Source organism: Panthera tigris, chromosome B1 (assembly GCF_018350195.1).
Source record: "Panthera tigris isolate Pti1 chromosome B1, P.tigris_Pti1_mat1.1, whole genome shotgun sequence".
In the NCBI taxonomy this organism is placed as follows: domain Eukaryota; kingdom Metazoa; phylum Chordata; class Mammalia; order Carnivora; family Felidae; genus Panthera; species Panthera tigris.
In genome coordinates, this window is record NC_056663.1 from 198,417,376 (window position 1) to 198,438,137 (window position 20,762).

Below are 20,762 nucleotides of genomic sequence, written 5' to 3' on the forward strand. Positions count from 1 at the left end.
GCTCCTGCTGGACTTGACTACCTGGCGTCCCCAGTCCGCTGCCTGGGCAGCAAAGCGGGCACTTTTGGCGGAGAGCATCCTTGAGCCCGGAAAAGCAGGGCTGGCCGGCAGAGGTGCGCACGGAGGCGGGGAGGGCCCGGGGGTGCGGGTGGGCAGTGACACCGCGTTTCTGGGGGCTGCAGGCATTGGTGCGTTTGTCTGTTGTCCTCCCAGTCTGTGCGCTCCTTGAGGGCGCTCCTTGAGGCTGCATCCACAGCTCCTTTGCCAGCACACAGCCCTCGCTCGGTCTAAGTACCTGCTCAACAGGTGCTTCTGGTCCGGGTCTCGTCTTACAGGTGCGGAGAGGAGAGGTCGTGGCCTGGCCAGCCCTGCTCCGCCAGCAACAGAGACTCAAGCCCAGAGGGAGGAGTGTGGGGAGGGGCTGACTTTTTTTTTTTCCTTCCATTTTGGTAAACGTTGGCCTGAATGTTCTCCCCGTTGGCCGTTGCCCAGGTATGCATCGTGCAGAAGCGGGACACAAAGAAAATGTACGCGATGAAGTACATGAACAAGCAGAAATGCATCGAGAGGGATGAAGTACGGAACGTCTTCCGGGAACTGCAGATCATGCGGGGACTGGACCACCCTTTCCTGGTCAACCTGTGGTGAGTGATCGCACGCGGGGCTCCTGTGCCAGCCTCGCTGTGGAGCCACGTGCTCACGGGAAGCTTCTGCCTGGTGGAGGCATAGCGAGGACACTTTCTGCGCTCGGATATTCTTCGGGGTATTTTGCGGAGCGCGTACTCCGATGGCTGTCTTGTGGGGTACATGCTCTCGTGAAATCTGGAAGGATCTGCTTGCTGTTCTTAATATGTATTTTTAAGTTTATTTATTTTGAGAGACAGAGAGAGCGTCAGCAGGGGAGGGGCAGAGAGACAAAGAGAGGAGAGAGAGATTCCAAGCAGGCTCTGTGCTCTCAGCTCGGAGCCCGAGGTGGGGCTTGAACTCACGAAGCGTGAGACCATGACCCGAGCAGAGACCAAGGGTCAGTCGGACGCTTAACTGACTGAGCCATCCAGGCACCCTAGCACCTGCTCACTTTAATTTTAATTCTGTTCTCTTATGTGATGAATCAGAGTTGAAAATAGATTTCGAAGGGAAGGTTTTTGTATTTCCGAGAAAACACGTGGAATGTTGTAAGAGAAGCCCAAATAGAGGGGAATTGAACTCTAAAACAATATCTCCCGTAGTGTTGATGGCAAAAAAGCCTCAGGAGGATTGCCCAGTGTGGATGTGCTAAACTCCAGGTTCCGAATATGGCGCCCAAGGCCTGCCATTATCCATGTTCTAGAACTTTCTCTCCATCTCCTCCCTGGCTACTGTCTCTGCTTTAAATTGGCATCCTAGAAATGCTACCTGCTCGTGGTTTCCTGCCCCTGTGTCTTTGCAGTGGTAACTCCTCTGCCTGAAATTTCCACGTGCATCTCACCCCCGTCTGCCTCTAACCAAATCCTGCACATTACTTTCATCCTGCTTAGAGGTCACTTGGGGCGGGAGCCTTCCCTAACCCACAGGCCAGCTCAGTGCCCCTCACCGTCTCCACCTGCTCTGTGCTTGACCCACCGGCACAGCCTTTCCCGCAGTGAGCCCGGATCCAAATCGCTGGCTTACTTGTCTGTTTTCCAAGGAATAGCTTGCTCCCTGAAGGAGGGGGTGCCATCTCTTGGTTCTTCGTCTCTGAGAGTCTCACACGGTTGCAGACGTGTTGGAGGCATTTGGTCAAGGTTCCCTGAGCGGGATTTTGTTGAAGGGACAGAACAGGCTCTTCTAGGAAACACATTCTGCACTTCCATTGGACATCCTAAGTGACCCCCGATGGGAAAATCGAGTCTAGCTCGTCTTCCTCCTACAGTATCACCCATTATGTCCGTTGTGTCTCACGCGCAGAGCCCTCCGAACAAGGGTGATGGAACAAGGGGACATCAGCTGTCTTGCTTGAGAAAAACATGCAGGCCAATGCCGCACATCTCCATGGGGACAAGCCTACCTGTGTGGTACACGCTAGAGCCCCAGTAACAAGTACAAGTCTCCAGGGAGGGATCCAGACACTTCAGTCGTTTGGAAACAACCAGTGAACCCCCTCGTGTTGCAGTCACTCTAGAAGGAAATTTTTCAAAAGGAAATTTCTAATTTTGTTTAATGTTTACTTTTATTTTTGAGAAAGACAGAGCATGAGCGGGGAAGGGGCAGGGAGAGAGGGAGACACAGACCCTGAAGCAGGCTCCGGGCTCTGAGCTGTCCGCACAGAGCCCGATGTGGGGCTCGAACTCAGAAACTGTGTGATCATGACCTGAGCCGAAGTCGGCCGCTCAACCGACTGAGCCACCCAGGCGCCCCTAAAGAGTAAATTTGTAATCAGAAAAGCAACATATGTTAATTGCAAAACACACAAAATAAAATCCATATGAAGGCAACAGTGATTCAGAATCCCACCTCCCCTAGATTACATTTTGGTGTGTAATTCTCTTTGTATTTCTTTTCTCGTATCGATATGACCATATATGTTATTGGTATAAGAATGAATGCATGACAGGGTGCCTGGGTAGCTTAGTCAGTTGAGCGTCCGACTTCGGCTCAGGTCATGATCTTGCAGTTGGTGAGTTTGAGCCCCACATCGGGCTCTGTGCTGACAGCTCAGAGCCTGGAGCCCGCTTCGGATTGTGTGTCCCCCTCTCTCTCTACCCCTCCCCTGCTCACGCTCTGTGTCTGTCCGTCTCTCAAACATGACTAAACATTAAAAAAAAAAAAGGAATGAATGCATGACAGTTTTGTGTTCTGCTTTCTCAAATTAATAGTCCGGTAGGAGCGTGATCTGCTTATTATTGCAAATTCTTTGTAAGTGATTTTTAGTAGTTACATAAACGTTGCATAACATTCCACCATGGACATGTTCAGTGGGACGTCTAGCCTGTGTCCTGGCACAGGGGCGATTTAGGGCTGTTTCCAGTGGGAATGATGCTTACTTAGATGGGTAGGTCTGAGCTGAAGCCTTTCCAGGGGACTCCTTACAGGGGACCACAGGGGTCGGATGGACGCCTGGACGCGCGATACATGTTAGGTTCGGCCCCTCGGAAGGCGCCACCTTTCCATGCTGTGTTTATGTGCTCCGAGTCCCGGGTAAATGTCACACCCCCACGATTACGTGAATGCGCAGGGTAAGAGAGGGAGCTCTGTGCAGTTGTTGGGCGTTGGTGGCGTTGCATTTCCATTGGGAGCAAGAGGTGGTGAATGGCTGCTGGACTTCGGAGTCACGTCTTGAACTATGTCCCATTAATGGCGATAATAAATGCCCTGGCTTACTGCTAGGACTGTTTGGAGAATCCACTGAGCGAGCGCAGCGAAGGCATGTTTTCCGTGCATGGAAATACCGCTGACAGTAAGAGAATACGTGCGCGCGTATGGGAATACGTGATAGAAGGATGATGGGTGGGCAGTGCCCCTTCAAGCTCCGAGTGAAAAGGAGTGCCATGCCCACCAGTCCGTTGGGCAGGACGGAGTTCCGAATGGCTCAGGATTCATGCAGAAACTTAACCTTGCCCCCGCGCGCGACAGAATCGCTTGGGTTGTGGAGCTGGGAAGTCTAGAATTCCCACTGCCTGTGGCCTCTACGTCTTGCTTTCCCCTGGCTCGTGCTGCCCACGGGTTGCCCCGACTTCTGTCAGTGGAACCGCCCAGCAGAGGGCCCAGGTCATGGTGGGATTGACCTGGCTCGGGTCCTGTGCCCATTCCTGAAGCTGTGGGGCGGGGGGAGGGGGTGGGTACGTCTGGGAAGGGAGGACGAGGGAGGAGCTACGGAGACCTGCAGAGGGAGACTGGCGCCTGGCTCCAGGGAGCGGTAGAGACCGTGCCTGCCGCGTACAGAGCCTGCCACCTGTGCCTCCTGTCAGCAGGCTCCCGTCGTCCTAACGTCCTGCAAGGTGAGGGCTGTGGGCTCCCTTTGTCAGAGAGGGAGAGCAGGGCTCAAAGCAGCTCACTGCCTCCCGGAATCCATCGAATTGCAGTTCAAACTCAAGACCATCCCGCCGTGCCCTGAGGTTTTCAGCTCCTGCCGGGGAATGACCACGAGCATGTCTTGAGGAGTTTCCTTAACTTTCCCGGTCCTCCGAACGGCCTCTTTGGTTTCCGACTATCATCCTGACACTGTCGTCCCCATCATACAGGTGGGGTAACTGACTCCTACCGCCAGTAAATGGAGGAGACAGGACGGAGCCCGGGGTGTCTGGTGTCAGCCCAGACCCCACAGCGGCTGTGAGAAGGCCCCGGCCCCCTGCCCGACACCCTCGGGCCGGGGCCTCTGTTTGGCTGGCTCTCTGGCCCCCCGCTGGAAGGGAGCGCAGTGTGGAGTTGCTCGTCGGGGTCCTGAGGACGCCGCCGCTTTGTAGCGATTACAGGTCAGCTTTTCATCTCGTTTACGAGGAGGGTGAATTTATTGCAGCCTCGGAAATCCTCACTGTGCCCCCTTTTCACTTGCTGGCATGTTCCCGACCTGGTGAGGTGAGGGCTGGGCACGGATTCTTTGCATGGCAGTTTTGCCTCCGAGGAATGAAGAAGGCTGCGCGCTCCCGAGCCTGGGATGATCCAGGGTGCTGTCCGGGGGTCCTGAAGCGATGCTGTTCTGCTCTCTGGGGGAAGGCAAAGGGGAAAGGGGACGAGAAATGACACTGGGGAGGAGGGTGCGGGAGGTGTGTGAGTGGGAGGCCTCAAGAGGTGGGGAGGAGAGAGACGGGGAGCCGCGTTTCGGCACCTGGGCCCCGGATCTGACCTCCCGGGTTCTTGGGGCGGCCCTGACTCTTGCAGACTTCGAGGCTGCAATGGACTGAACCGTGTCCCCCTGTCCCCCAGCCCGTGCACTGATGCCCTGTCCCCCAGTGTGACCGTATGTGGAGACAGCCTTCAGGTGGTTATTAGGTGACATGAGGTCATTAGGGTGGGTCCCTGGACAGAATGGACCGTGGCCTTAGAAGATGAAACTTGTCTCTCTGCCATGAGGACACAGCAAGACGGTGGCTGTTTGCAAACAGGGAGGAGGGCGTCTCCGGAACCCAGCCACGTCGGCACCTTGATCTCAGACTTGTCTCCAGAACCGCGAGAAAATGACCTTCTGCGGCCGAAGCCTTCCAGGTCCCGGAATCGTGTTGCGGTGTCCCTGGCAGGGGAATACGGAGCCCTTGAGAGCAAACTGACTCTCTTCTTTGTGTCTCAGTTTCCTTACTTGTAAAATGGGGAAGGAAGGATAACTGTGTCTTACGGTGGTTGTAAGGGCCAGTGGGGGTCCTCCCGAGCAGGTGCCCACAGGCTCTTGGGCGAGAGGCGGCCCCTGGGTCTCGGGTCTCGGTTGGCGTTGATGTTCTTAGCACCTGCTCCCTCGGGTTGGCCTCCGCCGCTTGGACTGCTAACCTGTGCCCTCATTCTATTTTCAGAACCCGTTCCCTCTCACCCGATTGCCTGTATTTACTAGAGTGGCTGTTAAAATGGGGCGTTTACGATGTCTCCGGTGACTCCCCTGCCCATTTTACTGCTGACGTCACTGTGGGAATGTCCTGGCAGGACAGGATGAGGACAGGCAACCTACAGTTATGTTACTTTACTTCATTTTTTAAAATTTTGTTTTGAGAGAGAGAGAGAGAGCACACACGAACTTGGGGGAGGGGCAGCGTGGAGCCCGATGCGGGGCACACTCCCACGACCCTGAGATCGGACTCAAAATCAAGTCAGACGCTTAACCGACCGAGCCACCCAGGCGCCCCATTTTAAACAGTCCTCGTAGCAAGTGTGGATTTCTAGAACCTTCCCTGAGTAGCCACGGACTGAGTCAAGACACAGGTCTCTGTGCACCACTCGGGCCAAGAAAGGACCACTTGAAGTAGAAGCTGATACATCTTTGAGTGTTGAGACTTCGACCGAAGTGAAACTGTGCAAGGTGTTTACATGTGGAACTGCTCTGGCTGAAGCAGTGGGGCGGGAAGGACTTTGCGGCGGGGGGGGGGGGGGGGCGGGGAGGACAGAGACTGGAGGCACCCCCCCCCCGCCCCCACCGGGAACTTCTGGTGAAGGATAAAAGCACTTTATAGTCATCAGTTGCTGAACAGCCTCATTTCCATAAAAATAATCATCCTTGGCCTTGACTATTGCTACAGCCTCCTAACTGGCATTTTGGCATTTCTCCATTCAGCCACGGTTATCCATCACCACTGTGCCCTCCTGGCGTGTCTTAGTCCTGTCAGGCTGCCGTCACAGATTATGACAGACGAGGCGGCTTACACAACAGAACATATTTCTCGCGGTTCTGGAGGCTGGAGGTCGCGGTCAGGGTGCCGACACGGGAAGGTTCTGGAGAGAGCCTTTTTCCTGGTGTTTCCATCAGTGTTCTTGCTGGGTCTTCACACGGGGCGAGGGGGAGAGAACACGCTCTCTCTTGTTTCTTCTTAAAGGGCACTAATTCCATCATGAGGGCTCCACCCTGATGACCTACTTGACCCAAAGGCCCCATCTCCAAATCCCATCCCGCTGGGGACTGGGTGGGGAGGACACGATCCTTAAGTCTATAACACAGGGCAGATCTTATCCACGTGCAAATCTGAGGTCTCCATATCTCTGCTCAGAAGCCAGCAATGGCATCCCAAACCCCACAGGCTAAATGTCTCCCCGTGACCTCGTGACCTGGCTTCTGACACCGCACCAGCCTCCCCCGCTGACGCCAACCTCTGCTGCCATCTTGGTCCATTTCTGTTCCAGCCAAACCTACCGATTAGTGACACCTGTCATTCGTCTTGCTGTTTCCGTGTCTCCGGGCCTTTGCACATGCTTTTTTTTTCCTGCTTGGACCATCTCCCTTTGTTCACTGTGAGAACTGCTTATCTTCCCCCAAGTATCCACTCATTAAATGGGTATTAATTGGACCCTTATTGTGTACGAGGTACTATCTTACTTTCTGAGGGTCCAGGGATGAAGAAAATCTTGCCCTCTTGGATCCTGTAGGCCAGGCATCAAGCCTCCTCGGCACTGCCGGCCACGCCCACAGCTGGTGTCCTCCCAGACGTTGTTACAGCACAGGACAGCCCTGTCCCATTTGTGTGCTTGTGTGTCTGTTTCTACCACCAGCAGCCAGCTGCCTGGGGAATGGGCCACGCCTCTCCCCAGCACCTGAGGCCCGCTAAGTTCATTCGTTCAGTGTCAAGGGCCAACATGCAATACGGCCAATGCTGTGCCCGCCTTGGTGATGGAACAGTGAGCGAGAGTCATTCTGCCTTCTGCCTTCACAGAACTTGCAGACGAGAGAGGACAGACATCAAGCCCATGGCTGATGTGTTCCCCTGCCCTCTTCCTTACATCTTGAGTAGCCACTGTCAGCCTTTGGGGTCCTGGGATAACTTTAAAAAATACAGATTACTCGTGTCCCCCGTGAGCTGGAGTCAGGTGATATCCTGGCCCACCCGGGACACGCAGATGGAAAATGTTCACAGTAGCTTCTTCAGTCTCCATCACCATGGAAACTCCCTTAATAAAAGGGGGCAAGAGGTGATGCTGTCTCGTCCTGGATCCTTTTTGCAAACTTTACTGTTCTTGGATTTGTTAACATCGCTTGTAACTTTGGTTTGTGCTTTCAAGGTGACAGATTTCCCAGATTTTATGTTTAAGGGCCACAGGTTTGCTCTTCTTAAGGGGACAGAGTTGGGGTTGTGCCTGTGGATTGCAGGATGGCCCAGGCTGCTTTCGGACATCCAGAGGGTGGGCACCGGCCTGTGGAGAGGGCGGAGTGAGGAGACGGAGGTCTTGCTGTGCAGACGCAGGGTGCAGGCAGGGAGGAACCGGGCCCGGGACACTGGCCCTGGCGTCTCAGACAATCCCTGTGGGTGAATGGGGGATCCTACAATCCACCCAGAAGGTCAGGGGGTTGCCCAAGGTCATGGGAAGAGCGAAGACATGCCTCAGACTTGCTGATGGTCTTTGGGGTGGACACCTTCATGTGCCCATGTCTCTGACTGCCCCTCACGTGTTTTTTTGTAATTAGGAGTGTCCTTGGCACGTGCGGGAGTTACGAAATTCAGCCCACACTTCTTCAGTGCCCGATAATATCAGTAATACCGGCTTTATCGATCACGTATGGTGCATGGCTCCTTCCCTATTATACCTTTTTTTTCCTAATGTTTATTCATTCTTGGGAGAGAGAGAGAGAAGACAGAGCGCCAGTGGGGGAGGGACAGAGAGAGAGGGAGACACAGAGTCGGCAGCAGGCTCCAGGCTCTGAGCTGTCAGCAGAGAGCCCGACGCGGGGCTTGAACTCACGGACCGTGAGATCATGACCTGAGCCAAAGTTGGGCGCTTAACGGACTGAGCCACCCAGGCGCCCCCTATTATATCTTCATTAATCCTCAGCACCCTCTTGCAGGGTGGATGTTACCCTGCCCCGTTCAAAGTTCGAGAAACCGAGGGCTAGGGGCCTAAATAATTTGCGCAAAGCTACAGAGCCAACAGGAGGCCGCGTTGGGACTGGAAGCAAGAATATACCAGTAAGTGCTTGACAACCTGCTTTCCACGGGGAAACAGAGCAAGCCGTGCATTGCAGAGTTCGCTGATCTCCGTGATGTCACGGCGTGCTGTGGACTGAATGTTTGTGTCTTCCCCAAATTCGTATGTTGAAGCCTGACGCCCAGGGGGATGGTAGCAGGAGAGAAGGCCTTGGGGCGGTGATTAAGTCATGAGGGTAGAGCCCTCACGAATCAGACGACTGCCTTTATTAAAAGGGGCCCCACAAGAGCCCCCTTCCCCGTCTGCGTGAGGATGCCGTGAAAAGACAGGTACCTATGAGCCGGAAAGCTGACGCTCAGCAGACACCAGATCTGTCTGCGGCTTGAACTTCTGGCCTCCAGGACTGTGAGAAGGAAATTTCTATGGTTTATAAGCCACTCGTCTGTGATATTCTGTCATAGCCACCCGAATGGACTAAGATATGGCTGAGTTCAAGCTGACAGCATGAAGTCGACCAGCTTGCAAAACTGCTGAAAACGTAGCAGTTCTCGTGAGCCGGGATAAGCCAGCTCCAGCAGGATCCCGAGAGTCCCAGATCTCACAGCAAAGCCGGTGCCCTCTCCAGACCCAACTTCTGGGATCTGGGACGGGGGGTAAGCCTCACACACAGGAATGAGTCAGTGGCGAGCCCCACCCTCAGGGAAAGGGATGTCATAAGAGAATTAGGAAGGGGAACGTGGCGGGGTGTATTACTGGACAAAAAAAAATGGAAAGCGGCCACACGTCCTTCCCCTCCTAGGATGGTGTTCTTGGAGAGCCTCAGTTTCCTCATCTGTGAAACCGGGACGGTAGCTCCCTCCCTTCCCTGCTTTGTGAAGGCCAAGGCAGATGAGGTCCGGCGGGTGAAAGCCCGGCAATGGTGTGTGCAGTTCACATCCCAGAGAGACACAAACACCGCCTTGCGATGTCATGCACGTTCGTGGCGGGGCGGGGGGGTGGGGTACTCACCTGCTGCAGGGAGCATAACTAAGTCGGAGGCTGTGGCTCTCTAGCTCCTCACGTCTGGGCAGGTCATGTGGCCTCCCCCCTGTTGTCCTTCCAGCAGCCGGGGGCCGCCCACCCCGCCGCCCCAGGTTTTGGCTCTCCTGGGACAATCTCCTCTGGACACCTGCAGGCACACTTCCTTCCGATCTTGATCGCCGTGACCTCCTCTCTGAGTCTTTCTCAGCCCGCCCTGGCTGTCCCTGATCCACTAGCCCTCTTCCTTGCTTTACCCGCTATGGCACGTGTTTCGCCTTACGACACAAAATGCACGTGATGTCTCTATCTTGCTGGCTTTCCGTGTCTGCGTCACGTGCACACGGGAAGGAAGGCTGGCTCCACGGGGCGGGGGGACGGCGGGGAGGACATCTGTCTGCATGTTCCCTGCTCTGTCTCCAGCACTGGAAGCACACTCCAGCACTACTGTCTTGGCGTCCAGTAGGTGCTTAGTAAGTACTTGTTGAATGGGTGAACTGCATGAGTCAATGTCCCCTTCCCCCCCCGAAATCCTACACCGAGAGCCATAGGTGGCCAGCTCCTTTGGTTTTTCACTGACCCACCCTGGCCTAGAAACCAAAATCAACGGTGAACACTTCAGCCTTCCAAGCCCAGCAGGAATTATTTTGCTGATCTGTGCACCGGCTGAACACATGATGTTTCCACCCCCCTCCTTGTGATCCGGAGTAAGTTTGTGGAGCTAGGGAAGGAAGGTGACCTTTTTCTATTCTGGTGGGTAACGCTGGTGGCGATTCGGAGAGCTGACATCTATTAAGCGCTTGCTGGATACCTGGCATTGTGCCAAGTGCTTCACGTGGGTTATTCGTTCTTCCCCAGGACCCTGTCTGGTGGGCGTGCTGGTGATAACGTGCAGAGCAAAATAGACACGACCTCGCCTGCGTGGAACGTTCCCTTCCCCAGTCTACAGGGGGACACGAGCAAAAATCAAATAATGATAAAAGTATGCGTAATTCAAGATTCTGGCAAGCGCTGAGAAGGAGGCTCAGGCCCCTGGGACTGAGAAGTGAGGGGATATTTGGCATCCCTTGGTGGCATCAGGGATGCTCCCCAAGGAGGTGGCAGCTTTGGGGTTTCATGGCCCTAAAGACTCACAGCAGCTCTCCCTGGCAGGTATTGTTACAGATGGGGAAACTGAGGCTCAGAGAAGCTGAGCGGCTCCCTGTGCAGGCCCCACAGTTCCCAGGGGGTGGAGCCGGGATTCACGCCCAGCCAGTCTGACTCCGGAGGCGACACTGTCTAGAACATGACACTGCTTTCCTTTTTCTGGCTGGTGCCATAAACGTTGCTTGACGCCATGAAGGAATTTTGAGGGGAAAACAGACCTGCCATTGGGATCTTATCCACTAACTGGAAAACTGATGTTCTCCTCCTCCGGGCTGCAGTCTTCTCCGCTGTGGACTGAAAGCCAAGGGCTCCATCCACTGGTTTTCCCTTGGTTTCCACAGGGGGTCCAGGAAGTCCCTTAGGGGTCCTGGAGCTGATGGGGTTGAGTGTGTAGGGACCAGGCTCCGTCCTGCCACTTTCTACGTTCCTAGCCTTTATTGTTAAAGTTTATTTATTTATTTGGAGGGAGAGAGAGAGAGTGCAAGTATGAGCCCGAGCAGAGGAGGGACAGAGAGAGAGGGGGAGAGGGAGAGAGGGAGAGAGAGAGAGAGAGAGAGAGAGAGAGAGAGAGAGAGAATCCCAAGCAGGCTCTGCACTCACCCCCTGGAGCCTGACGCGGGGCTCAAACTCACGAACCATTTGAGATCATGAGCTGAGCTGAAACCAAGGGTCCCACGCTTAACCACTGAGCCACTCAGGCGCCCCTGCTTTCCCTATACTTATGTGTTACTGTTTTACCTTTGGTTTCAGTCAAGGAAGGATTTTTGCTGCTTAATCATTTGACAGCCAGGAGTCTAGATTGTGTGTCCTGCTCTGTGAGTCAGCTTTGACAACCCACAGGCTGCTTTGTGGGCTAAGAGCTGGGCCCAGGCGCAGCCAGCTTTGATGAGCAGAGAGGCATGACCCAGACTATGTGTTCAAGTTCACAAAAGAGCGGGTTTCATGAAAATGCATCCCAACTTGTAAAATCGAAGGCAGCTCGTCAGTGGTTGAAGAAGCGTGTTGTGTTCTGCACCCGTGCTAGGTAATGTGCCCCAGGCCAGTGGCAGAAACCACAGGGGACAGGAAAGGGCCACTGTGCGTGCTCCCCGCTCAGCCGGGTGCCCCGCGGTGCCCAGGAAGTCAAGAAGCAAGCGCCGGCAGTAGAGACCAGAAAACAGATTGTGATAAACGTCTGCTCTCAGGAAAGCGTGTTTACTGATAAACGGTGTTGGTGCTTCTGCTGGGGGAGCAGTTTCAGGGGTGGCAGTAAACGAAAATATCAGTTTAAAAGCCGCACAACCCACGAGGGCACAGTGGGGATTTACAGGGTCTCCCGTCCAAAACGGCGCTCTTTTCTTAGAACGCCCATCCCCAGGAACCGTGAGGGTCGTTCCTCCTGCTCCTGGATCCCCAGCCAGACCTCTGCTCCGCATGCCTGCTGTGGGACCATCGTGTCTCCACACATCTTCTCCTACAACATAACATCCTGGCCCCCTGGGCCCCGGAAGGTCAAGGTCGAGCCTTTTGCTCTCCCCTGCTCCCCACCACTGTGTCCCCTGCCTGGCTGATCCTGAAGAAGCTGTGCCCACAGCCGCTGCCCTTTCTAAGACTCTGGCTGTGGTTCTCTGGGTAACAGCCATGGGGTGAGCCCTTCCCAGGTTTCTGGGGGCCATTGTCCCCCTCCCTGCCTCCTGGCCTCCACAGTGCTGGTGGATCCTGCTCTCTGCTCGTGTCACTTCACCTCTGCAAGACTGGACCTCATTCACCCTCCCCGCCTCCCGAGCCCCTTCCCTCCAGTAGATCATGAACCTTCTTCCCATGCAAAAGAGAAAAGAAGGACGCAGTGGTTTGCTTGGTCTGTACATCTGTAGATGACATGACGGAGATAGGGTGGGTACAGTAACGTCCCCGGCATCGTGGGGCCAGTAAGTGGAGAGTCAGTGTTTCGAGCCCGGTCCATGTTAGCTAGATTGTTGATACACTGAACGGCAAACTTATAAAAGCAGCCACTTTCAGGAAGCCTTATCCTTCAGGGCCATCCATCCCTGCCGAGCACCTCCTCTCAGAAGGAGAAACCCTTGTTCCTGCAGCACGTGGCTCCTGCTCGTGTGGCCGCGTCATTGTTCCGTCTGAGCATCTTGAAAGAGGGGTCCACGGCTCGTTGGTTCGTACACGGGAGGCGGGGCCAGACCGTGAGCTTCATGTAGCTCCAGGCTTTGCCTGTCGTGCTGTCCTGTTTTGTTTATAAATAAAGAAATATTCTGTCTGTCTGTCTCTGATGTTAGCGTGTTTGCTCATTTCTTTGGAGACTTTCTGTTTTTCAGAATGTCTAAAAGGACCTAAACCGGTTTTAGGCATATGTGGGCGCTTGATAATAATTGGTTATGTTGAATTGGATGTTTGCACCCAGTCCATGGCTTGGGGCATAGTGGATTCTCAAGGGATTGGAAGAGAAAAGAGGGAGGGAAGTTTGCAAGGAAGGAGGGAGCCACCTGTCCTCCCCAGTGGGTCCTTGAGGACAGGGATGAGGCCTTTTCATGTCTTTACCCATAGCTCCTAGCAGAGTGCAACACGCTTTGCACGCATGATAAATTACCCCCCTCACATGCTGAGTTTAATACACAAAGCATATGGGCCACAGCAGTAGAACAATGCACTTAAATGCTTCTCACTCTCAGAAATCTTTTTCCGCTTTTATTTTTAATTATTTCCCCCCCTCATTCATTACAGAATGGTATTTTTGTGGTCGGCAGGGCATGCACGTTTGATCTGCCACTGTGGTTTCTGAAAGATAGGTCTGAGGCCATTAGCTCACGCTAAAGAGGGAGATGGGGCATTTGTAAAACCTATTTCTACCAGATTCGTGTTCCTCCAGCCCCTGGGCTGCTGTCGCCCTGCCCCCACGACCTCCTTCCTATGCTAGCAACCTGGCATGTTCCAGGCATGTCGCAACCAGTAAAGCAGTTGTTGAAATGCCCCCGCAAAGCGATTAGCCACTTTCTGGCGGGTAAATTGATTCTGTGAGGTCACGGAGAAGGAAGCGAAGGCCTCGTGCTGGTTCCTCATGGACCCTCACGGTCACACGCACACCATCTTTGTATCGGAGGACCGTTTGCGTGCATGTTGCAGACTTAACATTTTCATATCCACTCGATTTCTCGTGTAATGGGAAATATATACCATGAAACTTACACGCTGTCCTTAAGTTACGGCTAAGTACTGTCGTCTGCCGAGGGTGTGAACTTGAGACCAGGTGTTTTGTTGTTTGACTGATGGGTAGGGGCAGAGTGGTGGAGACAGGCCAGCGTCGAAGCCACTCTTTCTCCTCAGGATGGAAGCTCAATAGGAGAGGGACTGAGTGGGCTTCCTGTTCCGCCTTTGACGGCATTCAGTGCCGTGCCAAAGGCACTGGGGTCATCTCAGTGGCGGCACCTGCGATCCAGGGCCCACAACCTCCGTGACACTGGATGCTGAGAGCCTGCTGTGGGCCGGGTACCGCTCTGCAAGGGTCTTCTCTTTCTTTCCCCCCATCCCTCTGTCTTCTTTCTTTCATTCGTTTCCCACCCTATGGTTTTGTCCCCCAAATGGCTTAAAGCCACTAACACCAACTCTTAGAAATTCAACGTAGGCTATGCTGTCAGGAAGTGAGAAAGCAGAAGGAAGAACTCCTGTGGGGAATGCAGGCAGCGTCCCGGAGACTCCGTCCGGGGCAGACGAGCAGCCCGCTCCTCTGCATGGAGTCGGGCTGGGGCGGCATTGCTCTTCTTCAGGATTATCTGCAACACCCACAGTAACGGTGGGTGCCAAGGCAGGCATGCTTCTCCCTACGCCCCATTCAAACCTCTTTAGAAGCAGCAGGCACCCAGTCCCCTGGGACCTCAGTTGGTTTCTTCCCATGAACAAGTGGGCTTGAGAAATGGTCTTACCCTCAGGTTCTTGGGGCCAAGAGCCATGCCAAGTCAGAACTTACACATTCGGATGCCTGCATGGGCGGGCACGTAAGAAATGAATGAAGGGATTGGGTGTGGGTGGGGCGATAGGGAGAGGTGGGGAGTGTGGCAGGCAGAGAGCTCATACTGCTGACGGGCCTTGGTGCATTGTCGCCCTGTGCGAATCACACAGGGCAGGGCTGGTAGGGGTGCCCGGCTCTGTAGATCACCTGCTGTCCGGGGCTGACCCTCTGTCATCACTGATCTTCCTCCCGGTCGCACTTTGCTACAAGGCATGGGGGTAGGTGGACTGACCCGTGGTTTTCACGCTGAACTTGGGGAGCCCCTTTGGTCCCTGGAGGGAGAGGGAGAATGTGCAGTGGGGAGATTCCACTGTGGCTGGAGTCCTTTGGTCTCTTTCTCACCACGCTCTACCGCTTTCTTCTGGGCATTTGTCACCGTCAGAAACTATCCTGTTTATTTATCTGCTCTGTTGTGTATTTACTTCCTCCTCCAAAATGAATGCATCATTTCTCAGCCACGAGAACTTGATCACGAAGAATTCACTCCGGAAATATGAGAATGAATGAATAATTGACTGAGAAGTCAACAGAGTCTGGTTTTCCAATAGTTGTGCCTCTTGACTAGTTCGCATCTTTGGTTGCATTGATGGCCTTGAGGATATTATCCTTTCATTCTCGGAATCGATTTTGAATTTTTTTATCTTTGGAATCGATTTTGAATTTCATCAGATGCCTTTTGAAGAATTACCAAGATGCTCAGATATTTGGTTTTCTTGACCTAGAGGTATGGTTAATTGTGTTATTAAATTTACCAACAGTGCGTGATCCCACCTGGGGGAAGTCCTGCTGGGTTATGTTCCGTGGTAGAACACGTGTCGTTGTTTTCCAGAGGACACGAGTGACAATAATAGCCATGTCTAAAGCACACTGCATTCCTGCTCATGTCAGTTTCTCTTTAAGGCGGCTGACATGTTTTCGTCTGTGTCATCCTGAGCACTTCTCAGGTTGGAGAGCTCACAAACTCTAGGTATAATGCGGCATGGTGCCCAACAGTGGTTAAATCCCAAAGTTAGCTGTTACTGTGATTATAAAACATGGCATCTCTGATGGTTTTCTTCAAATACTAATTCCCAGAAGTGAGCACACTGGATTGAAAGGTTTTTGGAAAATACTGCGAAATTACAGTTCATTCTTTACGTATTTATTTTTAATTTTTTTAATGTTTATTTATTTTTGAGAGAGAGAGAGAGACAGAGCATGAGCAGGGGAGGGGCAGAGAGAGAGGGAGACAGAATCCGAAGCGGGCTCCAGGCTCCAAGCCATCAACACAGAGCCCGATGCGGGGCTCGAACCCACGAACCACGAGATCATGATGTGAGCTGAAGTCGGATGCCTACCCAACTGAGCCAACCAGGCGCCCCTGTTTTTATTTATTTATTTATTTATTTATTTATTTATTTATTTATTTATTTATTTTTATTTTAGAGAGAGAGTGCATGCATGACTGAGGGAGGGGCAGAGGGAGAGAGAGAATCCCAAGCAGGCTCCACGCTCAGTGTGGAGCCTGACACAGGGCTCGATCCCGTGACCCCGGGATCATGACCTGAGCCCACATCAAGAGTCGGACACTCAACCGACTGAGCCACCCAGGCGCCCCCCATAACTGCGTTTTAGCGTGTGCCCTCTTGATAAGCAGTCTGCAGCAATGCCTCCTTCACCTCCTTCCCTGCAGCGAACTGGATGGTACATTGTTTGAGTACACGTCTCGGATTCCCAGTAAGACTGATCTTTTTTAGAAGATTATCGATCATGATTTCAGTAAAGGTTTTCTGAATATTTGAGGTGGGTCCTGCAGGACAAGTAGAAGAAAGCATTGAAATTCACCCTGTGGGGGAATGGTCAGTGTGGCAAGATAGGGGGTGGGAATGGGCCCCACACTCCTACCCCAGCACGGTCAGCTCTGTGGTCCACGTTTATTCTGACCGTCCGGGGGGTGACGACGTTGCACTCCATCCTAACGACGAGGCAGGATTTCAGGAAGCAGAAAAGAGGAAGAAGGAAGCCCCGGGCGCAGGGGCAGCGTGAGCACAGGTTCCAGAGCTTGGGCTTGACGGCACGTGCACACAACGCAGCATGTCCTCACTTGGCGTTTAGGTTGAGTAGGTCACGTGGGAGACACAAATGGCAGATCTCGGCATCAGGCTGGTTGGACATTCCTGCCGTGCGCCGCGTTGACACAGAGGTGGTTAATCCTGCTTCCCCTCCGAGTTAACGCACTTTCGTATGAGGTGCGGCGAGAGGGAAAATCAGCCTAAACCACTCTGACAATTTCCATTTTGCCCACACCCTCAAGGTCTGTACTGGGAGTAATGAGATTTCTCATGAACCATGAGCCAGTCCCAGGTTTTGTGTCTAGGTGTTAATCTCGAAGGACTCTGGAGCCTCCGGAGATCCCTTATGGGGCGGTAGAATTCAGATGCGTGGCATGTGATACCCGTCTCTACCCCAGGCCCAGCTAAAGTCGGGGGCATGCAATGCGTGTCATTTTAATTAAGGATGCAAGGTGGTTGTTTGTACAGAAAGAGCCCCAGGGAGGCAGACCTACGTACATCAGCAACGTGCGGAAAGTAGAGAGCCTAATAAGGTGTAGACAGGAGCGGTAGTATGGGGACCTCTTTTAATGAATATCTTAAGTGTTTGTCATTAGCATATCTTTGTTGCTATGTGACCGTGCACTCCCGGATATCTGAAAACCAATTACCAGCCTCTGCGGCTTTGAACCGGTGCCTCCAGTCTTGCTTACGTTATACGTCAGCTCTATCTCCGATCTTGCTTACGGTATAAATCAGCTCCCGAGATGCTCCGTTTTACCTCGCTGAATGACTGCCTGTTCCAAATTAGTGGAGCCTGCTGTAATAAGATTTTATTCCACTCCTCTCCGCTCCTCTTTGGCTTTCCAACCCGACTAGGCTTTACGACGTTATTAAATCAGGTAACGTCACATGGTCCGCCACCAGGGCTGGACTCCCCGGAGCCACGCGCAGCATCGGGCGGTTCCAGACAGCTGTCCAGGTGTTTGTACGTGCTGTTCCAAGTCCCTGAATCCCTCCTACGCCTGTTCACCGGGCGAGCTCTCTTTGGTACCACACAACCGCGCCCATGGCTCGTTGGTGAAGCCTTCCCTGACTCTCCCCGAATGATGCCTTTTTTGAAGTTAGTGCATGAAAAAGATATTTGCTTTTACCAAGGAGCTGGAACGTTCCCTCATTCTGGAAATGAAAATTGTGCGTCATCCTCTCCCCTCTGACTAAAAGGAAGCTCAGAGCTAAACCACGTTAGGGAGGCCACGTGGTGCCATGAGAGTAGAGAACCCCCAGACAGGCAAGCCTGAATTTGAGTCCCAGTCACTGGCTTCAGGACAATCTATTGAGACTCAGTGTATCGTCTGTAAAATGGGACTAATGTCCAGTTCTTGGATTTTATTTTATTCGTTAAAAAATTTTTTTATGTTTATTTATTTTAGAGAGAGACAGAGCATGAGCAGGGGAGGGGCAGAGAGAGAGGGAGACACAGAATCCAAATCTGGCTCCCAGGTCTGAGCTGTCAGCCCGACGCAGGGCTCGAACCCACGAACGGCAAGAACGTGATCCGAGCTAAAGTCAGAAGCTTAACCGACTGGGCCACCCAGGTGCCCCTAGTTCTTAGATTTTAAATGTACGTTAGTTAAGTGACACAGTGCCTGAGCTCTTGACATGTTGACGAACATTCATTCTCCAGTGGTTGTGTTCATTTCCCGCTCCATTTTGATCTGTATTTCTCCAGTCTCCTGTTAAAAACTGTCTTGCTTTCTCCTCGACATTAAAATTCCTTGGTCCCAAATCTCTATTTTTATCATTTTGTTTTCCGCATTTATGTTGTGAGCTACCTAAACTCACCTGTGAAACTGGCCAAGACTCCCCGAAACAGGCTGTTCTGTTTTTGAAGGGGTTGAAATGGTCCCACGCGGTTTGCGAGCGAGTCACGGTGCCCAGGCTCCTCCCACGCTGTTTTTCTCCCTCCAGGGCTGGGGCGATGATGGAGCGGTCCACAGGGATGCCGAGACACATGGACGAGTGCTGCTTTATTAATATGTTGGCAGAAGCCCCGCGCCTCGTCGCGTGGTACTGCGAGAAGCAGGTTTGCAAAGTTGGGCTTGGACTGGACTAGAGGCCAAAATGGGAACCTCTTCCTCTAGCTCGTGGAGATGTGGGGATCCGTGAGCTCGGACGTAGCCGCAGAAGTAGGAAGAGTCGTGGTGGGCAGACCCTGAGTATACTTGCCCAGAGAGTCCCTCTGAGCATCGGATCATTGAGGCGGCTTTACCGGCTGTGGGTGCTGGGACCCCACTCGGCGGGCTTTCAGTTGACCAGGACCCAGACTTAAAGGGTGATTCTAAGTCCAGGCAGGGTTGAAATTACTGAGCCCCTAGGCCCCTTAACACCACGTGGTGCGTATTGAAGGGGTGCAGGAAGCAGAGGCCAGACCCTCTGTGGGACTCTGTGGATGGAGGAATAATCAAAAGGAGGATACACACAGGCTTGCTTTTTTGAGACCCATCGGATGAATGTCAGGGTCTGACCAGTTAGAAGGAGCCTCCCCACCTTTTAAGGAGATGGGAGTGAGTGGGGAGGAGAGAGACCAACGGTGTTCTTTGAGACATCCTGGAGTGGCAGGGGTGTGAGCTTGCTGTCCAGAAAGGTGACAGTGCTCAAGGGGGACACCTGTGACTGAGGGTGAAGCGAGCATTCCTGCACCCACCTCGCCGCCAGCCTTGGGAGATCTCAATCCTGTGGTTGCCACCGAGGAAGCTGTCAGCCCAGCATCTTGGTTGAGGCAAAGTTCTGTTTGATGTCCACATGTGGCTTGATGATTATTGGGGGAGCCAACTTTACCCTCCCAGCTGATTGTAGCCTGGTCGTAAAGTACGAGGAAGGGCGAGAAAAGGAAGCAAAGTTCTCCCGTGCAGGACGCTTTGGGGCGAAAGCCAGTGTGGCTGTCCACCTGCTTCTGTTGCTTAAGCTGACCGGTGGGAAACGTGGCGCTGTCCCTACGTGTGGTGCTTAACGCTCCCCGAGTGGAGGATCTGCCAGGTCCTGCGCTTTAGCCACAGGGCTGTTTGTTCCTGTTTGTCCCCCGATGTCTGTTCCTTCAGGACCCTCCTCTGCGTCAGTTAGCTCAGCTTCAACTATTACTGTTCATCTTGGGAATGAACACCTGAGCTTGGTGCTAAATTAACGAGGCCGAGGTCGACGTCAGCTTCCGGCTCTGTGGCTCCGCATGGGACTGACTTATGTATTCCTCCCAGGCACACACAGATCGTTCTCCAGGAGGACCGCATGTTGGGCCACGAAACGAGTCTCACAAAGCTAAGAAGATTGAAATCATACGAAATACCTTTACTGTCCATGATGGTATGAAACTAGAAATGAATCACGGGAGGCAAATTCGCAGCTACATAGACGTGAAATAGCATGATCCCAGACAACCGGTGGGTCCAAAGAGAAACCAAAAAGGAGATAAAAGAATATATTGAGACAAATGAAACACAGCAAACACAGCCAAATGTAGGTGATGCAAGCAAAGACAGTTTTGTCAGAGGGGAATTTTATGGCAATAAATGTCTATGCAAAGACCAAAGTGAGACCTCAAACCATTTTAACCTCAAGGAACTAAAAAAAGAACAAACTAAGCCCCAAGTTTGGCAGAAGGAAGGAAATAATAAAGGTCAGAGCAGAAATCGTTCAAGTGGACACACACACACACACACACACACACACACACACACAGTGGAATATTCTTCAGCCTTTACAAAGGAGGAAAACCTGATGTTGGTGACAGCATGGATGGACCCGGAAAACATTATGGAAAACATTATCATGAAATTAGCCAAACACAGAAGATTAAGTATGTATGTTCTCACTCGCGTGTAGAATCTAAAAGTCAAACTCATAGAAGCAGAGGGTACGGTGATGGTGCCGAGGGCTGGGCCAGGGGGAAAGGAGCAGGTGATTGTCAAAGTGGATAGAATTTCACCCATGAAGATGAATAAGTTCTGCGGATTCACTACATAGTAAAGCACCCGTAGCCAGCCATACTGTGTTGAAGACTTAAAATTTGC

General features: G+C 52.8%; 1 protein-coding gene across 14 annotated transcripts in view; it reads left to right on the top strand.

Moving 5' to 3' along the window:
- The window catches only part of STK32B (serine/threonine kinase 32B), a 400,190-nt gene that overhangs the window by 123,274 nt on the left and 256,154 nt on the right, over positions 1-20,762 (top strand). For all 14 annotated transcript variants that reach the window (XR_006217092.1, XM_042984951.1, XM_042984954.1 and 11 more), the window contains one exon: positions 493-644. Coding sequence is in view for 13 of the 14 variants with exons in the window: in XM_042984951.1 (XP_042840885.1) it covers positions 493-644 (152 nt within the window). In the remaining variant the exon portion in view is untranslated. The remainder of the gene's footprint in view (positions 1-492; positions 645-20,762) is intronic.